The sequence below is a fragment of the Panthera pardus genome, unplaced genomic scaffold (assembly GCF_024362965.1).
Source record: "Panthera pardus isolate Hobbes unplaced genomic scaffold, ASM2436296v1 HiC_scaffold_4, whole genome shotgun sequence".
In the NCBI taxonomy this organism is placed as follows: domain Eukaryota; kingdom Metazoa; phylum Chordata; class Mammalia; order Carnivora; family Felidae; genus Panthera; species Panthera pardus.
Genome location: NW_026526969.1, coordinates 11,067,172 through 11,089,459, shown reverse-complemented (window position 1 = coordinate 11,089,459; position 22,288 = coordinate 11,067,172). Strand labels below are relative to the sequence as shown.

The window sequence follows — 22,288 nt, the reverse complement described above, 5'->3', positions numbered from 1 at the left end:
AGGGCTGTTTTGCTCTTTGTGGTGCAGGGGTGCTTCAGCTTCACCCCTGTATTTGAGGGTTCTCTCAGCAGAGTCTTGTCCATGAATAGTTGGTGGTTCTTCTTTTGGAAGGGGAGTGAAGTCGGGGAATGACCTATGTCACCATCTGGGTGACGTCACTTCTCTTGGAGTTGACTTTTATTTATTTTTAAATGTTTATTTGAGAGAGAATGAGCAAGCAGAGGAGGGGCGGAGAGAGAGGGAGACACAGAATCCGAAGCAGCTCCAGGCTCTGAGCTGTCAGCACAGAGCCCGATGGGGGCTCGAACTCCAGAACAGTGAGATCATGACCTGAGCCTCCCAGGCAGCCCTGGAGTGGCCTTTTAAAAGCAGGATCTTACCAAGTTGCATCAGTCTGCCAGGACGGTGGTTCCTCCACATGGGCCCTGCACGTCCACATCTTGAGCCTGATGCTGCTGACTACATCCTTCTCGGTTGAGTTCTCTCACGCGAGTCTCATGCACTTTTTCTTAAACTGAAGTATAATTACCACAGTATTAGCTTCAGGTGTACAATATGATTCAATAATCGTATACATTACTCTGTGCTCATGAGGATGAGTGTACCCTTGAACCCACTTTTTAAACTTTCACCCATCTGCCCACTTGCCTTTCTGGCAACGACCAATTCTTTGTATTCAAGAGTTTGTCTCTTTTTTCCTTACTCATTTGTTTCTTAAATTCCACATGTGAGTAAAATCAAATTGTATTTGTCTCTCTGATTTTGCTTAACAGTCTACCCTCACAGTCATCCATGTTGTTGTAAATGGCAAGATCTCATTTTTTTACGGCCGAGTAATATTCCACTGCATGTATATATGTGTATAAGTATGTGTATATACATACATACTTGTGTATAAACATTTATACGAACACAGCTTTATGCATTCACCTATGGATGGACATTTGGGTTGCTTTCCTATGTTGGCTATTGTAAATACTGCTGCGATAAACATAGTGTGTATGTTTTTTCAAAGTAGTGTTTTCATTTTCTTTGGATACATACCCAGTAGCGGAACTCCTGGATCATATGGTAATTTCAATGTTTTGAGAGACCTCCATCCTATTCTCCAGAGTGGCTGCACCAGTTGGCATTCCCATCACCAGGGTACAAGGGCTCCTTTTCCTCCACATCCCTGACAACACTTGTTTGTGTTTTTGACTTTAGCCATTCTGACAAGCGTAGGTGATATCTCCCTGTGGTTTGATTTCCATTTTGGATGATCAGTGATGTTCATCTTTTCTTTCTTTTTTTTATTTAAATTTTTTTTAATGTTTATTTTTGAGAGAGAGAGAGAGAGACAGAGCGTGAGTTGGGGAGGAGGAGAGCGAGAGAGAGACACAGAATCCAAAGCAGGGTCCAGGCTCTGAGCTGTCGGCACAGAGCCCGACGCGGGGTTCGAACCCACTAACCGTGAGATCATGACCTGAGCCAGTCGGACACTTAACCGACTGACCCACCTAGGCTCCCGTCATCTTTTCATTTGTCTGTTGGCCATCTGTATAATGTCTTTGGAAAAATGTGTATGCAGGTCCTCTGCCTGTTTCTCAATAGGATTATTTGTTTCTGGTGTTGTTTATATATTTTGGATATTAGTCCCTTATCAGATATATCATTTCCAAACATCTTCCCCCATTTTGCAGATTGCCTTTTTGTCTTGTTGGTGGTTTCCTTCACAGTGCAAAGGCTTTTTATTTTGGCATAGTCTCAGCCTATTTTTGCTTCCGTTTCTCTTGCCTGAGGAGACACGTCTAGAAAAATGCTGCTAGGGCTGATGTCAGAGAAAATATTGCACATGTTTTCTTCTAGGAGTTTTCTGGTTAACTCTTTAATCCATTTTATTTTTGTGTATAGTGTGAGATGGTTTTTAAAGATGCTCAAGTTAAAAACAATGAAACTCTGAATTGGTGCCTCATATTCCTTATATATTTTTTACATTAAAAGAATTAAATCCAAGTTAACATAGTGTAATAATAATTTCAGGAATAGAATTTAGTGATTCATCAATTACATATACCACCCAGTGCTCAGCCCAACAAGTGTCCTCCTTAATGCCCCTCACCCCTTTAGCCCTTTCCCCCACCTAACACCTCACCAGCAACCCTCAGTTTGTTTTCTGTATTTAATAAGAGTCTCTTATGGTTTGTCTCCCTGTTTTTATATTAATTTTGCTTCCCTTCCCTTATGTTCATCTGTTTTTTATCTTAAATTCCACACGAGTGAAATCGTATGATATTTGTCTTTCTCTAATTTTGCTTAGCATAATACCCTCTAGTTCCATCCATGTGGTTGTAGATGGCAAGATGTCATTCTTTATGATCGCTGAGTAACATTCCATTGTACATAGATACCAAATCTTCTTTATCCGTTCGTTAGTCGATGGACATTTGGGTTCTTTCCATACTTTGGCTATTGTCAATAGCGCTGCTATAAACATTGGGGTATATGTGCCTCTTTGAATCAGCATTTTCATATCCTTTTGGGCAAATACCTGGTAGTGCAATTGCTGGGTCACAGGGTAGTTCTATTTTTAATTTTTTGAGGAACATCCGTACTGTTTTCCAGAGTGGCTGCACCAGTTTGCATTCCCACCAGCAGTGCAAAAGAGATCCTCTTTCTCCACATCCTCACCAACATCTGTTGTTGCCTGAGTCGTTAATTTAAGTCATTCTGACAGGTGTGGGGTGGTATTTTGGTTTTTTTTAATGTTTATTTATTTTGAGAGAGAGAGAGACAGAGTGTGAGCAGGGGAGGGGCAGAGAGACAGAATCAGAAACAGGCTCCAGGCTCTGAGCTGTCAGCACAGAGCTGGATGCCAGGCTTGAACTCACGGACCCCGATATCATAACCTGAGCTGAAGATGGATGCTTAACCGACTGAGACACCCAGGCATCCCTCTCATTGTGGTTTTGATTTGTATTTCCCTGATGATGAGTGATGTTGAGCATCTTTTCATGTGTCTGTTTGCCATCTGGATGTCCTCTTTGGAAAAGTGTCTGTTCATGTCTTTTGCCCATTTATTCACTGGATTTGTTTTTTTTTTTTGGGGGGGGGGGGTGTTTAGTTTGATATAGTCTTTATAGATTTTGGATACTAACCCTTTATCTGATATGTCATTTGCAAATATCTTCTTCCATTTTGTTGGTTGCCTTTTACTTTTGCTGAGTGTTTCCTCTGCTGTGCAGAAGGTTTTTATCTTGATGAGGTCCCAATGGATCATTTTTGCTTTTGTTTCCCTTGCCTCTGGAGACCCATCAAGTAAGAAGTTGCTGCATTTGAGGTCAAAGAGGTTGTTGCCCATTTTATTTTGATGGCTTCCTGTCTTATGTTTAGGTCTTCTGTCCTTTTGATTTTTAGGTATGGTGCTGTCCAATTTTCCCAACCATTTGCTTGAAGAGAGTGGTCTTTTTTCCACTGGATATTCTTCCCTGCTTTGTCAAAGATTAGTTGGCCATTCCTCCTAATGTTCTCTCTTTTCCTGGTAAAATACTTCTAGCATTCTATCTGCTGCCTCCTCTTATCCAACTCCCAAGTGATTACTCGGCCCTGTTCACACTGGCTTCCAACTTAACCTCTCTCCTTTTGCTGGGGTAGTCCAATGCTACTGTACTCTTCCTATTAAAGAAGGGCCAAGTGTGTGTAGTTAAAAAAAAAAAAAAAGTAAAGTATCATACAACCCCTTCAACATTAAAAGCAAAATCAAAGTGGGGCGCCTCAGTTGGTTGAGCATCTGGATTTTGGCTCAGGTCATGAACCCAGGGTTGTGGATTGAGCCCAATGTTGGGTTCTGTGCTGAGCATGGAGCCTGCTTAAGATTCTCTTTCTCTCTAACATGAAAAAGAAGCAAAAACACAACAACAAAAAGCCCAACTAAATAGGAGGTCCCCTATTCAAAATAATTCTCAGAGAAAAATGAAATTACATTTCTGAAAATAATTAGAAAATTGAAATAATGTAAACATTCCCTAAGAGACATGGTCAAACTATAACCCAAGAAAATGTATAGTATTAATAGGTTTTCGCTATTAAGAAAACCTAAACATTCAGCCCAAAAGGGTAGAAAGGAGGAGTAATAAGATACAGGAGAGCATCAGGGGGTGCCTGGGTGGCTCAGTTGGTTGAGTGTCCAGCTTCCGCTCAGGTCACCATCTCGAATTTCTTGGGTTCGAGCCCCATACTGGGCTGTGTGCTGATGGCTCGGAGCCTGGAGCCTGCTTGTGATTCTGTGTCTCCCTCTCTCTCCCTCTCTCTCTGCCCCTCCCCCACTCATGTTCTGTCTCAAAAATAAACATTAAAAAATAAATAAATAAAAATGAGAGCATCAAGGTGCCTGGGTGGCTCATTCAGTTAAGCAACCGACTCTTGTTTTCGGCTCAGGTCCTGGTCTCGCAGTTGGTGGGACTGAGCCCTGCGACAGACTTGGCACTGACAGCATGAAGCCTGCTTGGGACTCTTTCTCTTCCTATCTCTCTGCCCCTCCCCACTCTATGCTTTCTCTCTCTCTCTCTCTCTCAAAAATAAATAAACCTTAAAAAATGCGAGGAGAGCAGGAGGAAGGCATTACCAAAAAAATTCATAAGTTATACATAACAAAAATATTAAAATTACATGAAGAACCAGCTTTCGGAATGATCAGTTTTAGTGAGAAGACAGAGGTCTGTGATCCTAATGCAGAGTGAAAGTGAGAGAACACATAAAGTCTCAGAAGGAAAAAGTACCCACAGACAAGATTTTTTCAAGTATAGGAAAAAGTTTGCCCTATACATCTCTAAGCTAATAAATCTGAGAAATTTGGGGGCGCCTGGGTGGCTCAGTTGGTTAAGCATCTGACTTTGGCTCAGGTCACGATCTCATGGTCCGTGAGTTCGAGCCCTGCGTCGGGCTCTGTGCTGACAGCTCAGAGCCTGGAGCCTGTTTCGGATTCTGTGTCTCCTCTCTCTGCTCCTCCCCCACTCATGCTCTGCCTCTTTCCTTCAAAAATAAAAATATTTTTTAAAAATTTAATAAATTTGAAAATTTTGAGTTATTTTCTAGGTTAGTAACAAAAATAGACTCAGGATATTACAGAAAACCTGAATGATCATGGGGAAAAAAACTGTCCAAAAATTACTCTCTTAAATTGAATTTTATGATCAAAAAATTTAAGAAAGTACCAATATAAGAATTATTCTTATATTCTTATTTTTAAAACTCCAAAGCATAAAAAACCCTTTCAATTCATTTAACAAAATCTGTATAACCCAAGACCTGAAAATCTAGTAAGAAAAAATGAAAGTAACAGATTCCTGTTTATCCCTTGGGAAAGAGTTGGGGGAGGTGTGCATGAAAACCAGCGGAGCGGGGAGGTCAGGGACTTGGTTATAATCTCTGAATTCCCAGAGCCTAAATGGTGCCATGTTGATGAAACCTAGACATTACTAATTCAAAAGTTCCTTTTAATCCACAGGCTCTTTCTTCTGCGTGATCCACTCTGTGGGTGATGCTCTACTGTGCTTCCATTTCATGCAGCCCCACGATTTGTTTGGTTGTGATTTTCCATGTCCTTTTCATAAACTGCTTTTGTTCGTATGCTGTTTTCCCGATTTCACTGCACTGTCTTTCCGTGTGAGCTTGTAGCTCCCGGAGTGTCCATCCAATGGCTATTGTAAACGTTCAGGTCAGTCTGGGGCTGGTACTGGAAGACCGTGATCCCGTGATGGTGTCACGTTTCCTAGATAGTTCGTGTTCCTTGAAGCCTTGTGTTTCTGTCTTTGCATCTCAGGAATCAGTCACCCCCTAGTGTCTACTAAGAGTATTTTCCATCAGCCTTGCTAGGGGTTGAGGCTTTGTCAGACCACCTAAGGACACACCTGCTCCACCTTCCTTGGTCGCTCTTGTGGCAGAATTCATAAGGCCTCCTGTGTTCTCATGATCCTGCAATGTACCAGGCCGAGTGCTGGCAGCCTCCCTTTTGCTTTTCCAAAGCCGGTGCTAACACGCAGGTTTGGGGACTTTCCCTGGCCCACGTTCTGTGAGTGCTCCCCAGCTCACTGTCACTACTGGCATGTGGGTGGCGTGTGTGGAGTGTGGGAGGTGGCGCCAATGACCTCGCTTTCCTCGCGCATTTGTTCTTGGATGTTCCACACGAACGGCAGCCTAGGTCTCTTGCATCTGGCTTCTTTCACTTACAGTTATTTTGGGATTCATTCACGTGGTAACGTTTATTTTGTTCCTTTGTATAGCTGAGTAGCGTCTCATTGTCTGAATAAACCACATTTTATCTGTTTACCAGTTGACGGACAGTTGGGCTAACGTGAAGAGTGAAAAGGACAAGGCTCGGAGGACATATTTTCACTTTTCTTGGATAGCTAGCTAGCAGTGGAATTGTGTCATATGCTAAGTATATGCTTAACGTTTAAAATAAATTGGGGCGCCTGGGTGGCTCTGTCGCTTGCACGTCCAACTCTTGATTTCTGCTCAGGTCATAATGTCACTGTTGTGGGATAGAGCCCTGCCTCAGGCTCTGTGCTGGCGGCTTGGGACTCCCTCCCGCTCTATCCCTCCCCTGCTTGCTGTCTCTTAAAATAAATACACATTTAAAATAAATAGCCAGGCTGTTTTCCTAAATTGGCTGTGCCGTTCTCTATGCCACCAGCGATCTAGGAGGACCTTTCTCTATGTCCCCTCCACCACTTAGTGGTGTCTTTAAATTTTTTCATTGAATTGTGTCACTGAGGCCAAAGATAGGAGCTATTTTTGTCACCTGGATACAAGGCATCGTTTCATCTGGTAGGTTTTGCAGGTATTTTCTCCCAGTGTGTGGCCTCTTATTCCCTAATTATTTGCCTGTGGAAAAGCCACAGCCTATCACTGAGCGCTTACTTGTCCCAACGCGTCTGTGAGGAGGGTACCCCACGGTTCTGTTATTGCAGACGAGGGAGCTTGGGCACAACTAGTAAGGGGCAGAGCCGAGCCTGACTCTGGTCTGGTCTCGTCCGTGCTCCGAACTGCTGTGCTCTGCTGCTGAAGTCAGAGGCCGTGCAAGCCCCTTGACGTGGTGCCGAGTCTGGACCCGGCTCAACAATCACAGTGAGTCGCTCTTCATCAGTTGCCTCCACGCCCAGCACTCCCCCACGCCTTGGCACGCCGCGGGTTACGCGGATGTTCGAGAACCTAGGAACTCACTTGGGAAGCGCAGATGAAGGCTTCCCTTGGTCTTTGTAAGACCTGGCCGTGGGATAAAGTCTCTTCCTGTCAGCGTCCCACTCCGTGCCCTCCACGTGGCTCTTGGGACGGGAGGGCGAATTGCTGACAGGCCCTACCTTTCCGTCATACCTGTCCCCACCTGCCTCACCCCTGCCCGCCCTCACACAGCACAGAAACCCAAGCTATAGACACAGTCTAAAAATACTTGCTGTCCTGAGAGATCCTGGAGTTTCCTGATATTGTAAAACTACCCAAAGCCTGATCTTTCCAGAATCAACTATGAAACACATTCCAAAGTAGACATCTGTTGGCCCCACTGGATGGGAAGCAACTCCTATGAAGTCAGTCATTTTACCCACGTTCTTATTCAATTTGGAGTTAAAAATCCTTTATTTTCTCAGTGAAAAGTGCCTTTAAAGACAATGGATGCAAAAACAGAGGGTTTTTTTTTTCCCTGTGAAACATGGAAAATGCAAATTTTCCATAGTTTTAATTAAAAAAAATTTTTTTCCCCATAGTTTTAATTTTAGAAAACCAAAATACTTATACCATTTACAGAAAAATACCAGGAGACTCAAAATGTCGACGATCAAAGCTCTGGTCTACTGCCCCCCGCCTTGTTTCAGGTTGTCAGTAAAAATTTTATGGTTCCCTCCAAGGTTGTGGGGAGCACAGCATCACCCCATCGTCCAGGCCATGAGGACACTTAGCCCTTGTAGGAAGTGGAAGACCTGGAATTGTATTCGTGCTGATTTTTTCTATTTTTGTTTTTTGAGTTTTTGTTTTTTGTTTTTTTGAGAAAGTGAGCACGAGTTGGGGAAGGGCAGAGGGAGAGAGAGAGTCCTAAGCGGCCTCCGCTCAGTGCAGAGAGCCTTACTCAGAGCTCGATCCCACAACCGTGAGACCGTAACCTGAGCGCAAACCAAGAGTGGGCCGCTTAACCGCCTGAGCCACCCAGGTGCCCTTCATGCTGATTTCAGTTAAACTTTCTTCCAGAGAGAAAAGAGAAATCTAAGGACGAACAAAAGGAAAAACTCACCATCTGGATCACGAGTATGTATATCTTTTTTGTGAACATGCTTTTCCACGCACACAAACGTGTAGAAGCCCTCAAGGAGAAAGTCAGCAAAGACCGGCTACAGGACGCAGCCACGGCCCATCGGCGGAGGCTGGAAAACGAAGAGCTGGAAGCCAGGTGACCTGACCTACCAGAGCGCTTCAGCCCCCCTCCTGCAGGAGCCTTCCTTGCCTTGCCTTCCCGTCTTTACACGTGTGTGGCTTCCTGAGGGAGGCAGCTCTTCCCCTGGCACCGAGAACATGGGACGGCAGGGAAGGGTCCTGCTTGCAGCCATTGGCTCACTTGGGGGGTGAGGATGCCCGGGCCCCGAGGCTCCCACGGAGTGCAGAGGCCCACGGGGCTAGGCTGCCGGGTTCAGATCCCAACCCTACCCCTTGACACGTAGGTGGCCCCGGGCAGGGCCCGTCACCATGCCTCAGTTTCCCCATCTGTAAGTGGACGTGAACCCCCATAGGGCTGTGGTGAGGATTTAGTGAGCCGATGCTGTAAAGTGTCAAGAACAGTGCCTGGCACGTGGTGAGCAACCCCTACCTGTTGTTTGGCTACCTTTCTAGAACCACGGTCGAGAACTGTACAGTCATGTCTGTCCAGGGTGCTGAAGCCTGCTCTTTGCAAAGCATGCCTTGAGCCTGTTGGTAAAGAACCCAAGATTTTTAAAGGCCACTTACTAGCGGCTAAGTTGCTACAGAGGAAAGGGGTTCAGAAGTCTGTCTGGCTTTGTGAAAATGTCATTCCGGACTGTCCGGGTATGGCATCACTTTCTATTTCAGGCAAAGTGATGAGAGTTTACAGTTTTGCTTGCAAAAACTGTTGAAATCTAGGTGTGGCCTACTTTACACCAAATATAGCATAAAACAGGTTTTGAGATTGCAAAATAAAAAGTAAATGAGGCTACCTTCCTGGGTTTGCTTCTTGCCCTAGGCTGAATAGCTTGAGAGAGGAGGAGACCAAAAAACAAGACTCTGAGGTGGACATCGCTGTGATCAAGGAGCCGGTCGACGCCCCGTCCTCCAGTTTCACATCGAGCCCCCCTAAAGAGGACACCGTGGTGTCCCAATCCAGCAAGCCCGTCACAAGCAAGAAGAAGAGAAAGTAACAGTTACTGGGTTTGTAAACGAACCCCAAGAACGAGATGTAAAAGCTTAGAACTAAAGCTCTGTAACACGTTTCCTAATAAAATTGTGTTGTACCTCGTTTTAGTGTTTTTGAAGTAACTGCCTGGGCCCACTGCAATTCAGGTTTTACACAGTTAAATCACGGACATGCCTGAAAACAGAGCTGAATGAAAATACACACATGGGTATTAAATGAGCATGCGTTCAATGTATTTTTTTTGAATCCAAGTACGGTATCGGTGATGAAATTTAGAATCTGATAAAACTTATCGGAAGACAGGTGGTAGTGTACAAATTTAAACATTTCTTCAGGCCCCCTGCCGAGCCCGGACCCCCCCCCCCCTTTGCCCCTGTAAGTGACCCACGTGCAAGTCCTACCTGTACTCACGTGCGGCCTCTTCTCCGGCCCCGTGCCTTCCCCAGCACTGCAGACACCGCAGGGACGAAACACCAAGGCAGAAAAGCTGATGAACAGGTGCGCTCAGCACTAAGTGAAGCTTTACGTCTCAGACACTGTTATACTAATGATTTGTGTTAAATATAAGAGTGACCACCCGAAGCATAAAAATACAATCTACGGCTTCCAAACTAGCAGAGGGAAGGAAACAATCGTTCAACATGAAGCTGGGGAAATGGGAAAACAACAAAGAGGCTGGGAACCGAAATCGCCAGAGATGGTGGGGCAGTGCCAATATACCTCCCCAGTGTGAGCAGGTTCCCTTCCCAATCCCCAAGCCCCCATATCTTTAGCTGGGTTCAAAATAGAAACTCATCTCGGGGCACTTGGGTGGCTCAGTTGATTAAGCATTCGACTTCGGCCCAGGTCATGATCCCACAGCTCGTGAGTTCAAGCCCCACATCAGGCCTGCTTCGGATTCTGTCTCTCTCTGCCCCTCCCCTGCTCATGCTCTCTTGTAAATAAACATTTAAACAAAAACAAAAAACCAAAACAGAAACTCATTTCAATGTTATTCTTTATAAGAAAACCCTTTTGGAGCACCTGGGTCCTTGGTTAAGCATCCCAACTCCATCCTGGCTCACGGTTCATGGGTTTGAGCCGTGCATCGGGCTCCATGTTGACGGTGCGGAGCCTGCTTGGGATTCTGTCTCTCCCTCTCTGCCCCTCCCTTGTTCTCTCTCAAAATGAACCAATAAACAACAAAGGATAAAAATAGAGATGGAAAAAGACGGACCAGGAAAATCTAATCAAAATGACTGGAATCGTGAGCAATATTAAGAACAGAATTTAAAGGAAACATCTGAATAGGGATAAAACTAGAAATAATGATAAAGGGACCAACAACAAAAAGATGCATGATTCCTCAGCATCTTACATACGAGCCTTGCAAAAGCTAAAGGATTACAGAGAAGAAACAGATCAAAAAGACAGTTATTTAGGGGGGGATATAGATATTTTTAGCAAGCAAACTAAAAAGTCTGAACACACAAGAATGCAACAGAGGATAAACACGGACTATGCTTTATGGTCAAAAGTACAACTTCGAAGGATGTATTTCCAGATGATGATGTAATTATGCTGCAATTACTAAGTCAGCAACGAACACTCAACACAGAAAGCCTATCGCTGGAAACTAATAAAACACAACCTCAAGTAGCTCATGGGTTAAGAATGATCCGTGATTTCATAACCGAAACCGTACATTACGTAAGACACGAGAGCGACAAGAGTACTCCAGGTGGACGAGAAGTCATCCGTCCTCCGCTCTGACAGCGGGCTCATGTGGGCTGCCTGAGGGCCAACAGTGAGGAGCCCCGCCTGGAGCTGGGGTGGTACCAGTTTTCCCAGACCGTGCCTGGCTAGCTTCCGCCCAAACTGGGATGTCCAGACTACCAACAGTAGGTTAACTTAGGTAAAATCCAGGGGTGCCTGGGTGGTTTAGTCAGTTAAGCGTCCGACTTTGGTTCAGGTCATGATCTCACGGTTCATGAGAACCGTGTCTGCCTGACAGCTCAGAGCCTGGAGCGAGTATTTTAAAAATTAATTAAAAAACCCTTGGCTCAGAGCTTGGCATAGTGCAGGGCAAGAAATAGGATCTCTGGGGGCGCCTGGCTGGCTCAGTTGGTTAAGCTTCCAACTTCAGCTCAGTTATGATCTCACAGTTCGTGAGTTCGAGCCCCGCGTCGGGTTCCGTGCTGACAGCTTGGAGCCTGGAGCCTGCTTTGGATTCTGTGTCTTCCCTCTCTGTCCGCCCCTCGCCGGCTGGCGCTCTGTTGCTAAGATAAATAAACATTAAAAAAAATTTTTTTTAAATTAAATCCAGCCAGACTACATCTCAGCTGTGAAGACACAGGCAGTTGTGACCCCTCAGGGTTCTACGGGACACGTGCAGAACGCTTTATGTTTAGACCATGGCTGGGGCACTTTCGTGAAGTTCTATTATACGTGGTCTAAAAATCACATCAGTACTCAAGAGAAAAACCAACGTCTAGCAATTACTTTGGGCAAATGCCTCAGAGTTCGCCCCTGCAGGTCCAGTGACCGTGGGGGGGGGGGTGGGGATGGGGGTAGAGGGGCGAATTCTGGGAGCTCTAGCAGCTCTAGAAAATCCCCAAGGATGAGCCACAGCCAGCGCCCACTGGGCGGAGTGGTCTACAAACAAACAACAGGCGCGAGACTCCAAGCAAAACCAGAATTTTAAAAACCTTAACAATTTATTAGTCTTATTTCCCAGTAAAATATTCACATAATGTCAAAAGAATGGAATGACGGGAGATGTAGCCGACTACCTTTAATTATTTCCACATAAATATGTAAAATCTAAAAACCCCAGGGGATCATCAGACTGAGTAGAAATTTGATTCTTCAAAGCAAGTATTGCTTTACTATTGTCATTAATTCAGTCAATAATATGACCGAGAACCTGCCGTGGTAAACAGAATGCCTGCGGAGTTGTTTTTTTAAAAGATGTCCCGGCGAGCCGTTATCCGTCAATCCAGGAAGAATATGTTATTGAACTGCGTCGCACAAAGTTTCTTTACCTCTTCTGCAAAAGACAGAAACAGGGAGTGAGAAACAGAGGTTTTCACTGGAAAGGTTCTATGACACAGACTGGTCCCTTAAACTCTTCTGGAATACAGCTGCCAGTAAATGGCCGCATCTGCCGGCCTTCACCCTCAGGCCTGGGCAAGAAACGTTCATGAGTCAAGACAATGGGGAAAAAAAGCCTCGTGTCCCCGGGACCTCAGTTGCCGTGTCACAGCCACGGGCCGCTCCTCCGGGCCGGGAAGCGCACGCCCAGCCCCGCAAGCGCCTGACACACCCACAGGCTGGGGGCTGCAGCCCAATGTCTAAAATGTTGGGCCATCGGGTGCCACGCCCCAGAAACCCTAGCTGCCACCCGGGCCGTAGTTCAAGTGCTCCGCGGAGGTGGCGCCATCGTGACGCCACTCAATTCCCACTGCACCCGGGGCCGCGTCTCCTGCGGTTTCTAACGCGCTCGAGTCTCACTAGAGGCACCGATGGGAGAGACGAACCGTGTCCCAGCAGACACGTGCGGAGAATGAAACCTCACACCTCACTGTTGTCCATGCGGCGCTCCCCCAAACGTCCACTCCTTGCTCCAGGCCGTATGCGGTGCAGCAAGGGAGCGGAGGCCGTGAAGGGGACACGCTCCCCCCGCGGCCAGCGCAAAGAGCCGTGAGGATCAGCCAAGGCCGGTGCTGGAACAATGCGCGCACGGGGGCCTGGAAACTGCCAGTGAACCGGCCCGCCCTGCCACGGGGTGGGTCTTCGTCACCGGGGATCAGAGTGGACATCTGTATACACACTGTATGAAGCCACAGGATTTTTTTTTTTCTTTTAGCATTACAGAAAATCATTTCCTTTGGCCAGTGCCAAGTTTCCGAAACACAGGGACATTTTCCACAGGAAACGTGAAAACTTTTTCAAGGAACTTTTTCAAGGAACTGTGCTTCTGGAGAACAAAGGATGGATCAAAGGACGGTTTCCTTTGACATCAACAGCCGTGTCTCCTCTCTAGCGGGTTTCCGACCACAGTGAAAGGACAGACAGCGGCGAAGTTCTGCACCACGCCCAGGTTCTATTTACCATTTACTTCGATCAGGTTTGCGTTTTTTTGATTCAGGATAACATACAGCTCCCGCTGGTCAGACTTCTTCCCGACCACCCAGTAGTCGCTCATCGCTTTTACGATGATCTCCTCGTCTTCATCCACTCTGCAAGACAAGGGTTCCCAGAGGCAACAGTGTGTTAGCTGTTTAGCTGCAGCGCGAGCGACACACACTCTCACACGAAAAACCGGAAACTAGGGGCGCCTGGGTGGCTTAGTTCACTGAGCGTCGACTCTTGATTTTGGATCAGGTCATGATCTCATGGTATGGTTTGTGAGACCGAGCCCCGCATCAGGCTCTGTGCTCTCAGCTGATTCTCTCTCTCAAACATTAAAAAACTAAAGCAAAAACCTTTGAAGAAAAACAAAAGAAACCAGAAACTAGCCATCTGAAAAGTCTGGGGAGTCCCATGCAAGTGGCCAGTGACCCGGGGGCCTCCTACTCTGTTCGCAAGTGGGGCCCTCTGCAGCGGCTCTGGGCCGCTCGGCTTTGATAAGGATTCCTTCAGCGCCTCTTCTCCCGTTAGAAAGAGGACACCTCGGGGCACCTGGGTGGCTCAGTCGGTTAAGCGTCTGACTTCGGCTCAGGTCATGATCTCACGGTCCGTGAGTTCGAGCTCCGCATCGAGCTCTGTGCTGACAGCTCAGAGCCTGGAACCTGTTTCAGATTCTGTGTCTCCCTCTCTCTCTGACCCTCCCCCGTTCATGCTCTGTCTCTCTCTGTCTCAAAAATAAATAAACGTTAAAAAAAAAAATTAAAAAAAAAAAAAAAAAAAAAGAAAGGGGACACCTAATCTGAGAAGTCCGAATTCGAGGAGTTGTTCGAATTACCTGGTAAAGTCACTGTTGATGTCACCCAGAATCTTCATCAAATCCGGATGCACGGATGTGAGTGACACACTAGGGGTTTTCCTCATGTGAATTGTACTTTTCTCTGCTAAATTCATATGGTTGAAGTAGATAAACTTAAACTGGGGCTCTTTCTCAGACCTGTGAAAACATGTCATCAAAATGGTAACGTTCTCAAAGAATAATTCTCCAAACAATACAACCACATTGTTAAAACCTTAAATCCATGTAGCTACGTAAGGCCTTATATTTTCGACGGCTGGGCCTTCAAATCGAGAATCTCAGTGAAGACGTTAACAGGCTCTTCGTTCCCTAGTAACTTATTTGAGATCCATGAGGTATTCAATAGGATGGAATTTTCCAGAAAGCTGAAGCTTAGCTTTTGAAAAACCAGTACTATAACCACTTTGCAATAACAGTGCTTTGGAAATGGCAATCACTTGATTATTTGCTGCATTTTAAATTTTTGGAGGGGCGCCTGGGTGGCGCAGTCGGTTAAGCGTCCGACTTCAGCCAGGTCACGATCTCGCGGTCCGTGAGTTCGAGCCCCGTGTCAGGCTCTGGGCTGATGGCTCGGAGCCTGGAGCCTGTTTCTGATTCTGTGTCTCCCTCTCTCTGCCCCTCCCCCGTTCATGCTCTGTCTCTCTCTGTCCCAAAAATAAATAAAAAACGTTGAAAGAAAAAATAAATAAATAAATAAATAAATAAATAAATAAATAAATAAATAAATTTTTGGAAATAAATGCAAACTCAATACAGGCCATCTGTCTTCTAGCAGAGGGGTCAGCAAACAGATTAGTGGCCCTGGGACCAAATGTGGCCTTTTTTTTTTTAAATCAAGTTTTATCACAACGTGGCCACCCCCGTATGTTCGGATATTGTCTATGGCCACTTTCTGCAACATATACGGCCGAAAGAATCTGAAATATGTATTATTTGGCCCTGTGCAGAAGTTGTTTGCTGACCTGTTTTAGGAGAGTGACAGTTCATTTATCTCCGTGCTGGGGGATGAACGTGCCCCCTGTGTTTAATCTGCCACAGAACTGAAGTTGGCTAGTCTGAGTCACAAAGCTCTCATCACCCTAAATGGAGACCATTCTAAGGCGTTTGAGGCGCTTCTGCTGAACAGTGATGAATATTTTCATTGGAATACATCTTATTATTTGGAATGGCTGGACAATGCTACTCCGCCGCCTCCCGGGTCAGAGGCCGGACCCCTCGGGGAACCACTCCGATGGCCAGGCCACAGCTCCCGGGGCCTCCCGCCCTCCCTCTCACTGCACCCTTACTTAAGTGACACTCGGGGGTCTGGGGACAGCCTGAACAGCCCTGCCACTGGAGGGGGCTCAGAAGCCTTCTCTGCTTACTTCAGGGTTAGCAGCCATGTTCTGGTGGGCTGAGGGTGCCGGAAATCCGACCTCCGGAAAAGTGGGTTACTACTGTAATACTTTACATCTAGGCAAAGAAAGAATGTGGATGGCTTAGTTTCCAGGAAAATGCAAAGAGAATTCTTACAAAACCAGAATATGTTTTCAGTAGGCCCCTAAAACTAAGAACAGCAAGTATAACCCCAAGAAAAACTGGAAAGATGAAACATTTAAGATGCTTGGCCAGAGCTGTGAATTTAGTTGTCTGAGTAGACAAACTTCCACCCAACCCTGATCGGGCCTGCAGTTCTGGTCTTCTGACCCCAAAACCCTCTCTGTGGCCTCCCTCTTACCCTCATTCAGAATGTGTAAAATGCCTTCTTAGAAGATCTAAATTATTTCTTTGGTACCCCTCATGGAGATTTACATTAGCGAATGTTGTTCAGTGGTTAAGACAGGGGCCAATGTGGCCTCTTTCCACCGCCTTCCACGAGGAGAACACAGAGAAACAGAAAAACTGCTACTTGCTCTTCTACTATTAACTTGTACCGCTGAAGAAGGAGAGGCCCACTCACAGTGAAAACAGGACAATGTCCACCCTACAGGCTCCTTAGCTACATCCAAAGCACCATGGGACCAACGGTGAGCTGGTTTGGAAGGAGCAGCCACGGTCACCTGGTATCTTTTCCCAAGAGCTAACACGGACGCCTCTTAAACACCCAAAGCAAGTTTCCCCCTAAACATAGAAACACAAATTTCTTGCCACCTTAAAAAAGAACACGCTGCATACGGTTAATGTAAAACACACTGAACCCGGGGAAATCCTACAGAATTCTTGCTGACGGTTTGTTAGGAGGTTAGGCTGACAAGACGGGAGCACAGTAATGACAGCCTCGAAGAACACGGGAAGGTGGGGCCTGTCTTAAGTGGTTGTATTCTACGCTGAGTGTCCACTAATTTTTTTTAAAAAGATTTTCTGTTTTCTGTCTGCCCTCTGCCCCTTTCTTCTACTACTGGTAGAAAACCCAAGTAGCTGTGATTGGCAGGGTCACAGGGACGTTTCCCATGAGTAAACGGTGTCAGTTTTAGGAGACGTTTAAGGACCAGGTACGTGAACACCTAGCCAAACCTCAGAGGCGTGCCAGGGAAGGTCACCGCAGGCTCTGAACCAAGGGAGGAGGTCAGCACATGTCCAGCAGGTGTTTGACCACTTGCAGCGTTTCCCTGGGGACGTCAACGGCTGGCTGGGGCCCCGAGACCATCTGGTGGCTTGACCTGTTCTGGGCCTCGTTCCAGGCGGCTAAGGTTTGCCAGACGCACGGTTTCTAAGTGAGGATGGCCATTCCACACTTAACAAACCAAACAAAAAGGGAAGATTCCGAATTGACCGATATGGATATTGTAAGAAGGAAAACTGGTCTTCATGTGGGAGTTACATGTTACAGCTATTGCTCCTTCTGCGTGTCCAGGGGGATTAGGAAGGGAGGCACAGCTGAGCCCTTGGACTATGCCCGTGAACCACGCCCTGGAAGGAAGGCTTCCCTGCCCGGGCCCCCCCGGCACCACCTCTGCACGCCTGCCAGGCCAACCCACCGCCCTCGCCTTCTTCCTGCCTGGCATCCTGTCCTGGGTCTCATCGTTACCAACGCTCAGTCCACGGTTGCACTCCTCACTTCTTGTAGAAAGCCTAACGTCCTCAACCTCCGGAGCAACTGGGTTGAGTTCCCCCCCCCCCAAATTCATTCAAAAAGACTGATGAAAAGGATTATAAAAACTGCCCACAGCTATGAGGGCAGCCTTTTTAAAGTAGGCTTTGCGCTCAGTGCAGAGCCCAACGTGGGGCTTGAAATCACGACCCTGAGATCAAGAGTTGGAAGCTTACCTGACTGCACCATCCAGGTGCCCCAAGGGTCTCCTTTGCTAATACCTCTGTACTTCGCCCTCCTCACACTTTTTCAAATTCAGTATCACAACTAGCCAGTGAAGAGACATATGCAAAATAGAAACGAACGTCTCAGACTCAGCAAAGTCTCAATTTGGGGGAAAACTTAAGTTAGAGAGCTGCCTCTAGTCCTTAAAAATTCCAGGTTAAATGGATGAAAGACCTAAATGTGAGACAGAAAACCATCAAAACCCTAGAGCAAAAAACAGGCGACAACCTCTCTGACCTCAGCCGCAGCAATTTTTTGCTTGACACGTCTCCAAAGGCAAGGGAATTAAAAGCAAAAATAAACTACTGGGACTTCATCAAGATAAAAAGCTTCTGCAATGCAAAGGGAACAATCAACAAAACTAAAAGGCAACTAACGGAATGGGAAAAGATATTTGCAAATGACATATGGAACAAAGGGCTAGTATCCAAAATCTATCAAGAGCCCACCAAACTCCACACCCGAAAAACAAATAATCCAGTGAAGAAATGGGCAGAAAACATGAATAGACACTTCTCTAAAGAAGACATCCGGATGGCCAACAGGCACATGAAAAGATGCTCAACGTCGCTCCTCATCAGGGAAATACAAATCAAAACCGCACTGAGATACCACCTCACGCCAGTCAGAGTGGCTAAAATGAACAAATCAGGAGACTATAGATGCTGGCGAGGATGTGGAGAAACGGGAACCCTCTTGCACTGCTGGTGGGAATGCAAACTGGTGCAGCCACTCTGGAGAATAGTGTGGAGGTTCCTCAAAAAAATAAAAACAGATCTACCCTATGACCCAGCAATAGCACTACTGGGAATTTACCCAAGGGACACAGGAGTGCTGATGCACAGGGCACATGTTTACAGCAGCACTTTCAACAATAGCCAAATTATGGAAAGAGCCTAAATGTAAATGTCCCTTGACTGATGAATAGATGAATAAGATGTGGTTTATATATATTATGCATGTTTATATATACAATGGAATACTAGTTGGCAATGAGAAAGAATGAAATCCTGCCATTTGTAGCAACGTGGATGGAACTGGAAGGTATTATGCTGAGTGAAATTAAGTCCATCAGAGAAAGACAGATACCATATGTTTTCACTCACACGTGGATCCTGAGAAACTTAACAGAAGACCGTGGGGGATGGGAATGGGGAAAAATAGTTATAAACAGAGAGGGAAGAAGGCAAACCATCAAAGACTCTTAAATACAGAAAACAAAGTGAGGGTAGACAGCAGGGAGGGGGGAATGGGTGATGGGCACTGAGGAGGGCACTTGCTGGGATGAGCACTGGGTGCTGTATGGGAAGCGATGAACCACGGGAATCTACTCCCAAAACCAAGAGCACACTGTACACGCTGTATGTTAGCCAATTTCATAATAAACTATATTTTTTAAAAATTCCAGGTGAATTAGATTGAGACACAGAAGATAAAACCATAAAAGTCCCTGAGATAAAAATGGCACATTCTTAGGCTACTGGGGTGGAAAATCACAAGCATGACAGTGAAAACAGAAACCTAGAGGAAACGACTAATAAAAATGACTACATATAAACCCCAAACATATTATAACAAACAGTAAAACCAAAGTTAGAAAAACACGTATGATATGACCGAAGGGTATTACGTTAAGAGCACTGACGTAGAAGAAAGGATACGAAGCGCTTCAGTGGGAAGAGCCAATGGACCCAGACTGGCAATTTGTGGAAGAGACACAACCACCAACCTCGGCGTCACCTATCAGGTATCAAGACATGACACGGAGAACTAGGGCTGTAGCCCCTGTGGGAGGGGACTCACACTGTCACTATGCATTCCCTGTGCCCCAGACCTCCACTCCAGGGACAGGTCCTAAGAGGAGGAGTAGATGTCTGCACCAGACTGTTTAATGCAGAACCATGTTAATGCTAACAGCCAGAGGCAGACTGCCCGTCGACTGGAACGGCGACTACACAGAACGCAAACCATCCAAGTAAGTACCGTGAAGCCACGGAGCAGAATAGGCAGATCCGTATTCGTTGGTTTAAAATGATGTTCATGCCACATAGTTTTTGCAAGCTACAGATCTACAGCATGATCTATTTTTGAAAACCCATCAGTAAAGGGGCATCTGGGTGGCTCAGTCAGTTGAGCGTCCTCTTGGTTTTGGCTCAGGTCATGATCTCATGGTTTGTGGGATCGAGCCCCCCCTTTGGGCTCTGTGCTGACAGCATGGAGCCTGCTTAGGATTCTCTCTCAAAATAAATAAACAAACATTTTTTAAAAACCCATCAGTGAAGAACACTATATATACCACTGTTTACGTATGTGTATGTACAAGTTTAAAAAGATACAATATTTACACTTTTGAATTCAAAAATAAGGACACAGGGCGCCTGGGTGGCTCAGTCAGTTGAGCGTCCGACTTCAGCTCAGGTCATGATCTCACAGTCTGTGAGTTCGAGACCCGCGTCGGGCTCTGTGCTGACAGCTTGGAGCCTGGAGCCTGCTTCGGATTCTGCGTCTCCCTCTCCCTCTGCCCCTCCCCTGCTCACGCTCTGTCTCTGAATAATAAATAAACGTTAAAAAATAAATAAATAAAATAAAAATAAGGACATAAACTACTCTCAAAAAAAGAAAAGGTTTAAAATAATTGAACTCTAAGTCCTTGAGTAGAAAAAAGTTGAGGCATCATACAATAGAAACCAAAGACCAAACAAACCCACTTCATGCCATTCTGTAAAGGGGTGACCTCAATTTCACAAGGAACATTAAAAGCCGTAGCTTTTGTGTAGGGATTCGACATTAAATATTACGCCCTGAGCTGGCCCTACGGGTGCTGTCCAGTGGGGGTGGGGCTGAGACAACAGGCGGGCACGGAGGCCCTGGCGCTGACCCGTCCTGCCGAGCGCAGCAGCCCTCCACCTCTCAGCAACTGTCTGGAGGGGCCGACGTGGGGGTCTTTTGCCTCCCTCAGGCCTCCCTCCCATTTCTCTGGGACGCGTCTCCCAGGTCCTGGGACTGGCATGTAAAACGGTTTGACCTGGGTCAGGAGGATTTCCAGGAGAAAAGCACAGTATCTTTTGTACTCGAAAGCATTTCCCTCTAGTCAGCTGATACTTATGGTTTGGCAGGTGAGAGCTGCTTACATATAAAATCTCAGATACATCCTTAAGGTCAACTTAAAAAACAAATTTTTTTTTTTAATGCTTATTTTTGAGAGAGAGAGAGGAGGAGCACGAGCAGGGGAGGCGAAGAGAGAGGGAGACAGAGGATCTGAAGCGGGTTCTGCGCTGAAAGCAGAGAGCCTAATGCGGGGCTCAAACTTAGGAACCCGAGAGCCAAGAGATCACGACCTGAGCCGAAGTCGGACGCTTAGCCGACTGAGCCACCCAGGTGCCCCAAAATCAACTTTCAAAGTAAAAAACAATACGCCTCTGAGTCCCTGTGCTTCGGCACAGCCTTAAATTGTATGCTTTACCGTCAAGTCTTCCAGGTGCCCCACCTTTCAGGGACTGCTAAGGCTACACAGTGGTTCTGGTAACTGTCAGAAACCGTCCTCCGTGACAGACGGAGCTGTGCCAAACCATACACGGCAAAGTGTTAACCGTGGAATCTACGTGGGGGGCTGTGTGTTCACGGAGTCATTTTTCCACCTTCCTATATCTGGAAATTTTCCTAATAAAATATCAGAGAGAAAACGGTTTCTAATGAAAATAGATAAGTAGATAATATCCAAGGCCCTGTCCCTTCTTGAAACTGTATCAATTTGGGGAAAAAAAATCTTCCTTCCTTTAGCCCTTAAAAATTCCAGGTGAATTAAAGACCGAAACACAGAAGATAAAACCATGAAAGTTCTGGAGATAAAAGTGGCAGTTTTTTGTTTTTTTTTAGTTTATGTTTTAAGAGAGAGCAACAGAGGGCAGAGAGGGAGGGAGGGAGGGAGGGAGGGAGGGAGGGAGGGAGGGGGAGGGGAGGGGAGAGAGAGAGAGAGAGAGAGAGAGAGAGAGAGAGAGAAAGAATATCAATTCCAAGCAGGCTCCACACTGTCAGCACACAGCCCCCACGTGGGGCTCAAATTCATCAACCATGAGATCGTGACTTGAGCCGAAATCAAAAGTTGGACTCTTAACCGACTGAGCCACCCAGGTGCCCCCCACAAATGGTATATTTTTACGATACTGGGGTGGAAAGCCTCAGATATGACACTCAACACAGGAATCTAATGGAAATGACTAGTAAAATGGACTACATATAAATCTCCAATTGTATATTATAAAACCCAGCAAAACCAAAGTTACAAAAGGGAAAAATGGGTGTGATTTCCGTACAACCCCGAGGGCAGTGGGACAGAAGGTGCCTGACGGCAGGACCACCTCCCACGTCTGTCACCGAGTCACTGCACATACGGCACGTGGGAAGCACAGGCAGACGTGCCCAGCAGTGTCCCCGGGTCTTGGGGAAGCAGGGAGCTTCAGTTTCCCTCGCTCCACTCAACAGTTCGTCCTCACACGGTACCAAACAGATCTGACTCCTGCTTCCTTCAGAAAAGACCATCTGGCAGTTTCGCGGTGAAAACCTTAGACGACGAAGCAGCACTGAAAGACGGAGCGGGCAGGTGCGCTCACTTCTCGGCTTTATCTTTTCTCAC

General features: G+C 46.2%; 2 protein-coding genes across 4 annotated transcripts in view; one reads left to right on the top strand and one right to left on the bottom strand.

Annotated features, from left to right (window-relative positions):
• Positions 1–9,494, top strand: part of LOC109251205 (radial spoke head 10 homolog B-like) — a 60,190-nt gene extending 50,696 nt beyond the window's left edge. For 2 of the 3 annotated variants that reach the window (XM_019422591.2, XM_019422590.2), the window contains exons 19-20: positions 8,221–8,419; positions 9,224–9,494. In XM_019422591.2, coding sequence (XP_019278136.2) covers positions 8,221–8,419; positions 9,224–9,398 — 374 coding nt within the window. In that variant the 3' untranslated portion in view covers positions 9,399–9,494. The remainder of the gene's footprint in view (positions 1–8,220; positions 8,420–9,223) is intronic. The other variant, XM_019422593.2, reaches the window with a different exon arrangement.
• Positions 9,495–12,071: 2,577 nt separating this feature from the next.
• Positions 12,072–22,288, bottom strand: part of CCZ1 (CCZ1 homolog, vacuolar protein trafficking and biogenesis associated) — a 34,009-nt gene continuing 23,792 nt past the window's right edge. The window contains exons 13-15 of the mRNA XM_019422595.2: positions 14,340–14,498; positions 13,487–13,614; positions 12,072–12,422 (exon numbers count right to left, since the gene is read on the bottom strand). Of these exons, the coding sequence (XP_019278140.1) occupies positions 12,367–12,422; positions 13,487–13,614; positions 14,340–14,498 (343 nt within the window). The 3' untranslated portion in view covers positions 12,072–12,366. The remainder of the gene's footprint in view (positions 12,423–13,486; positions 13,615–14,339; positions 14,499–22,288) is intronic.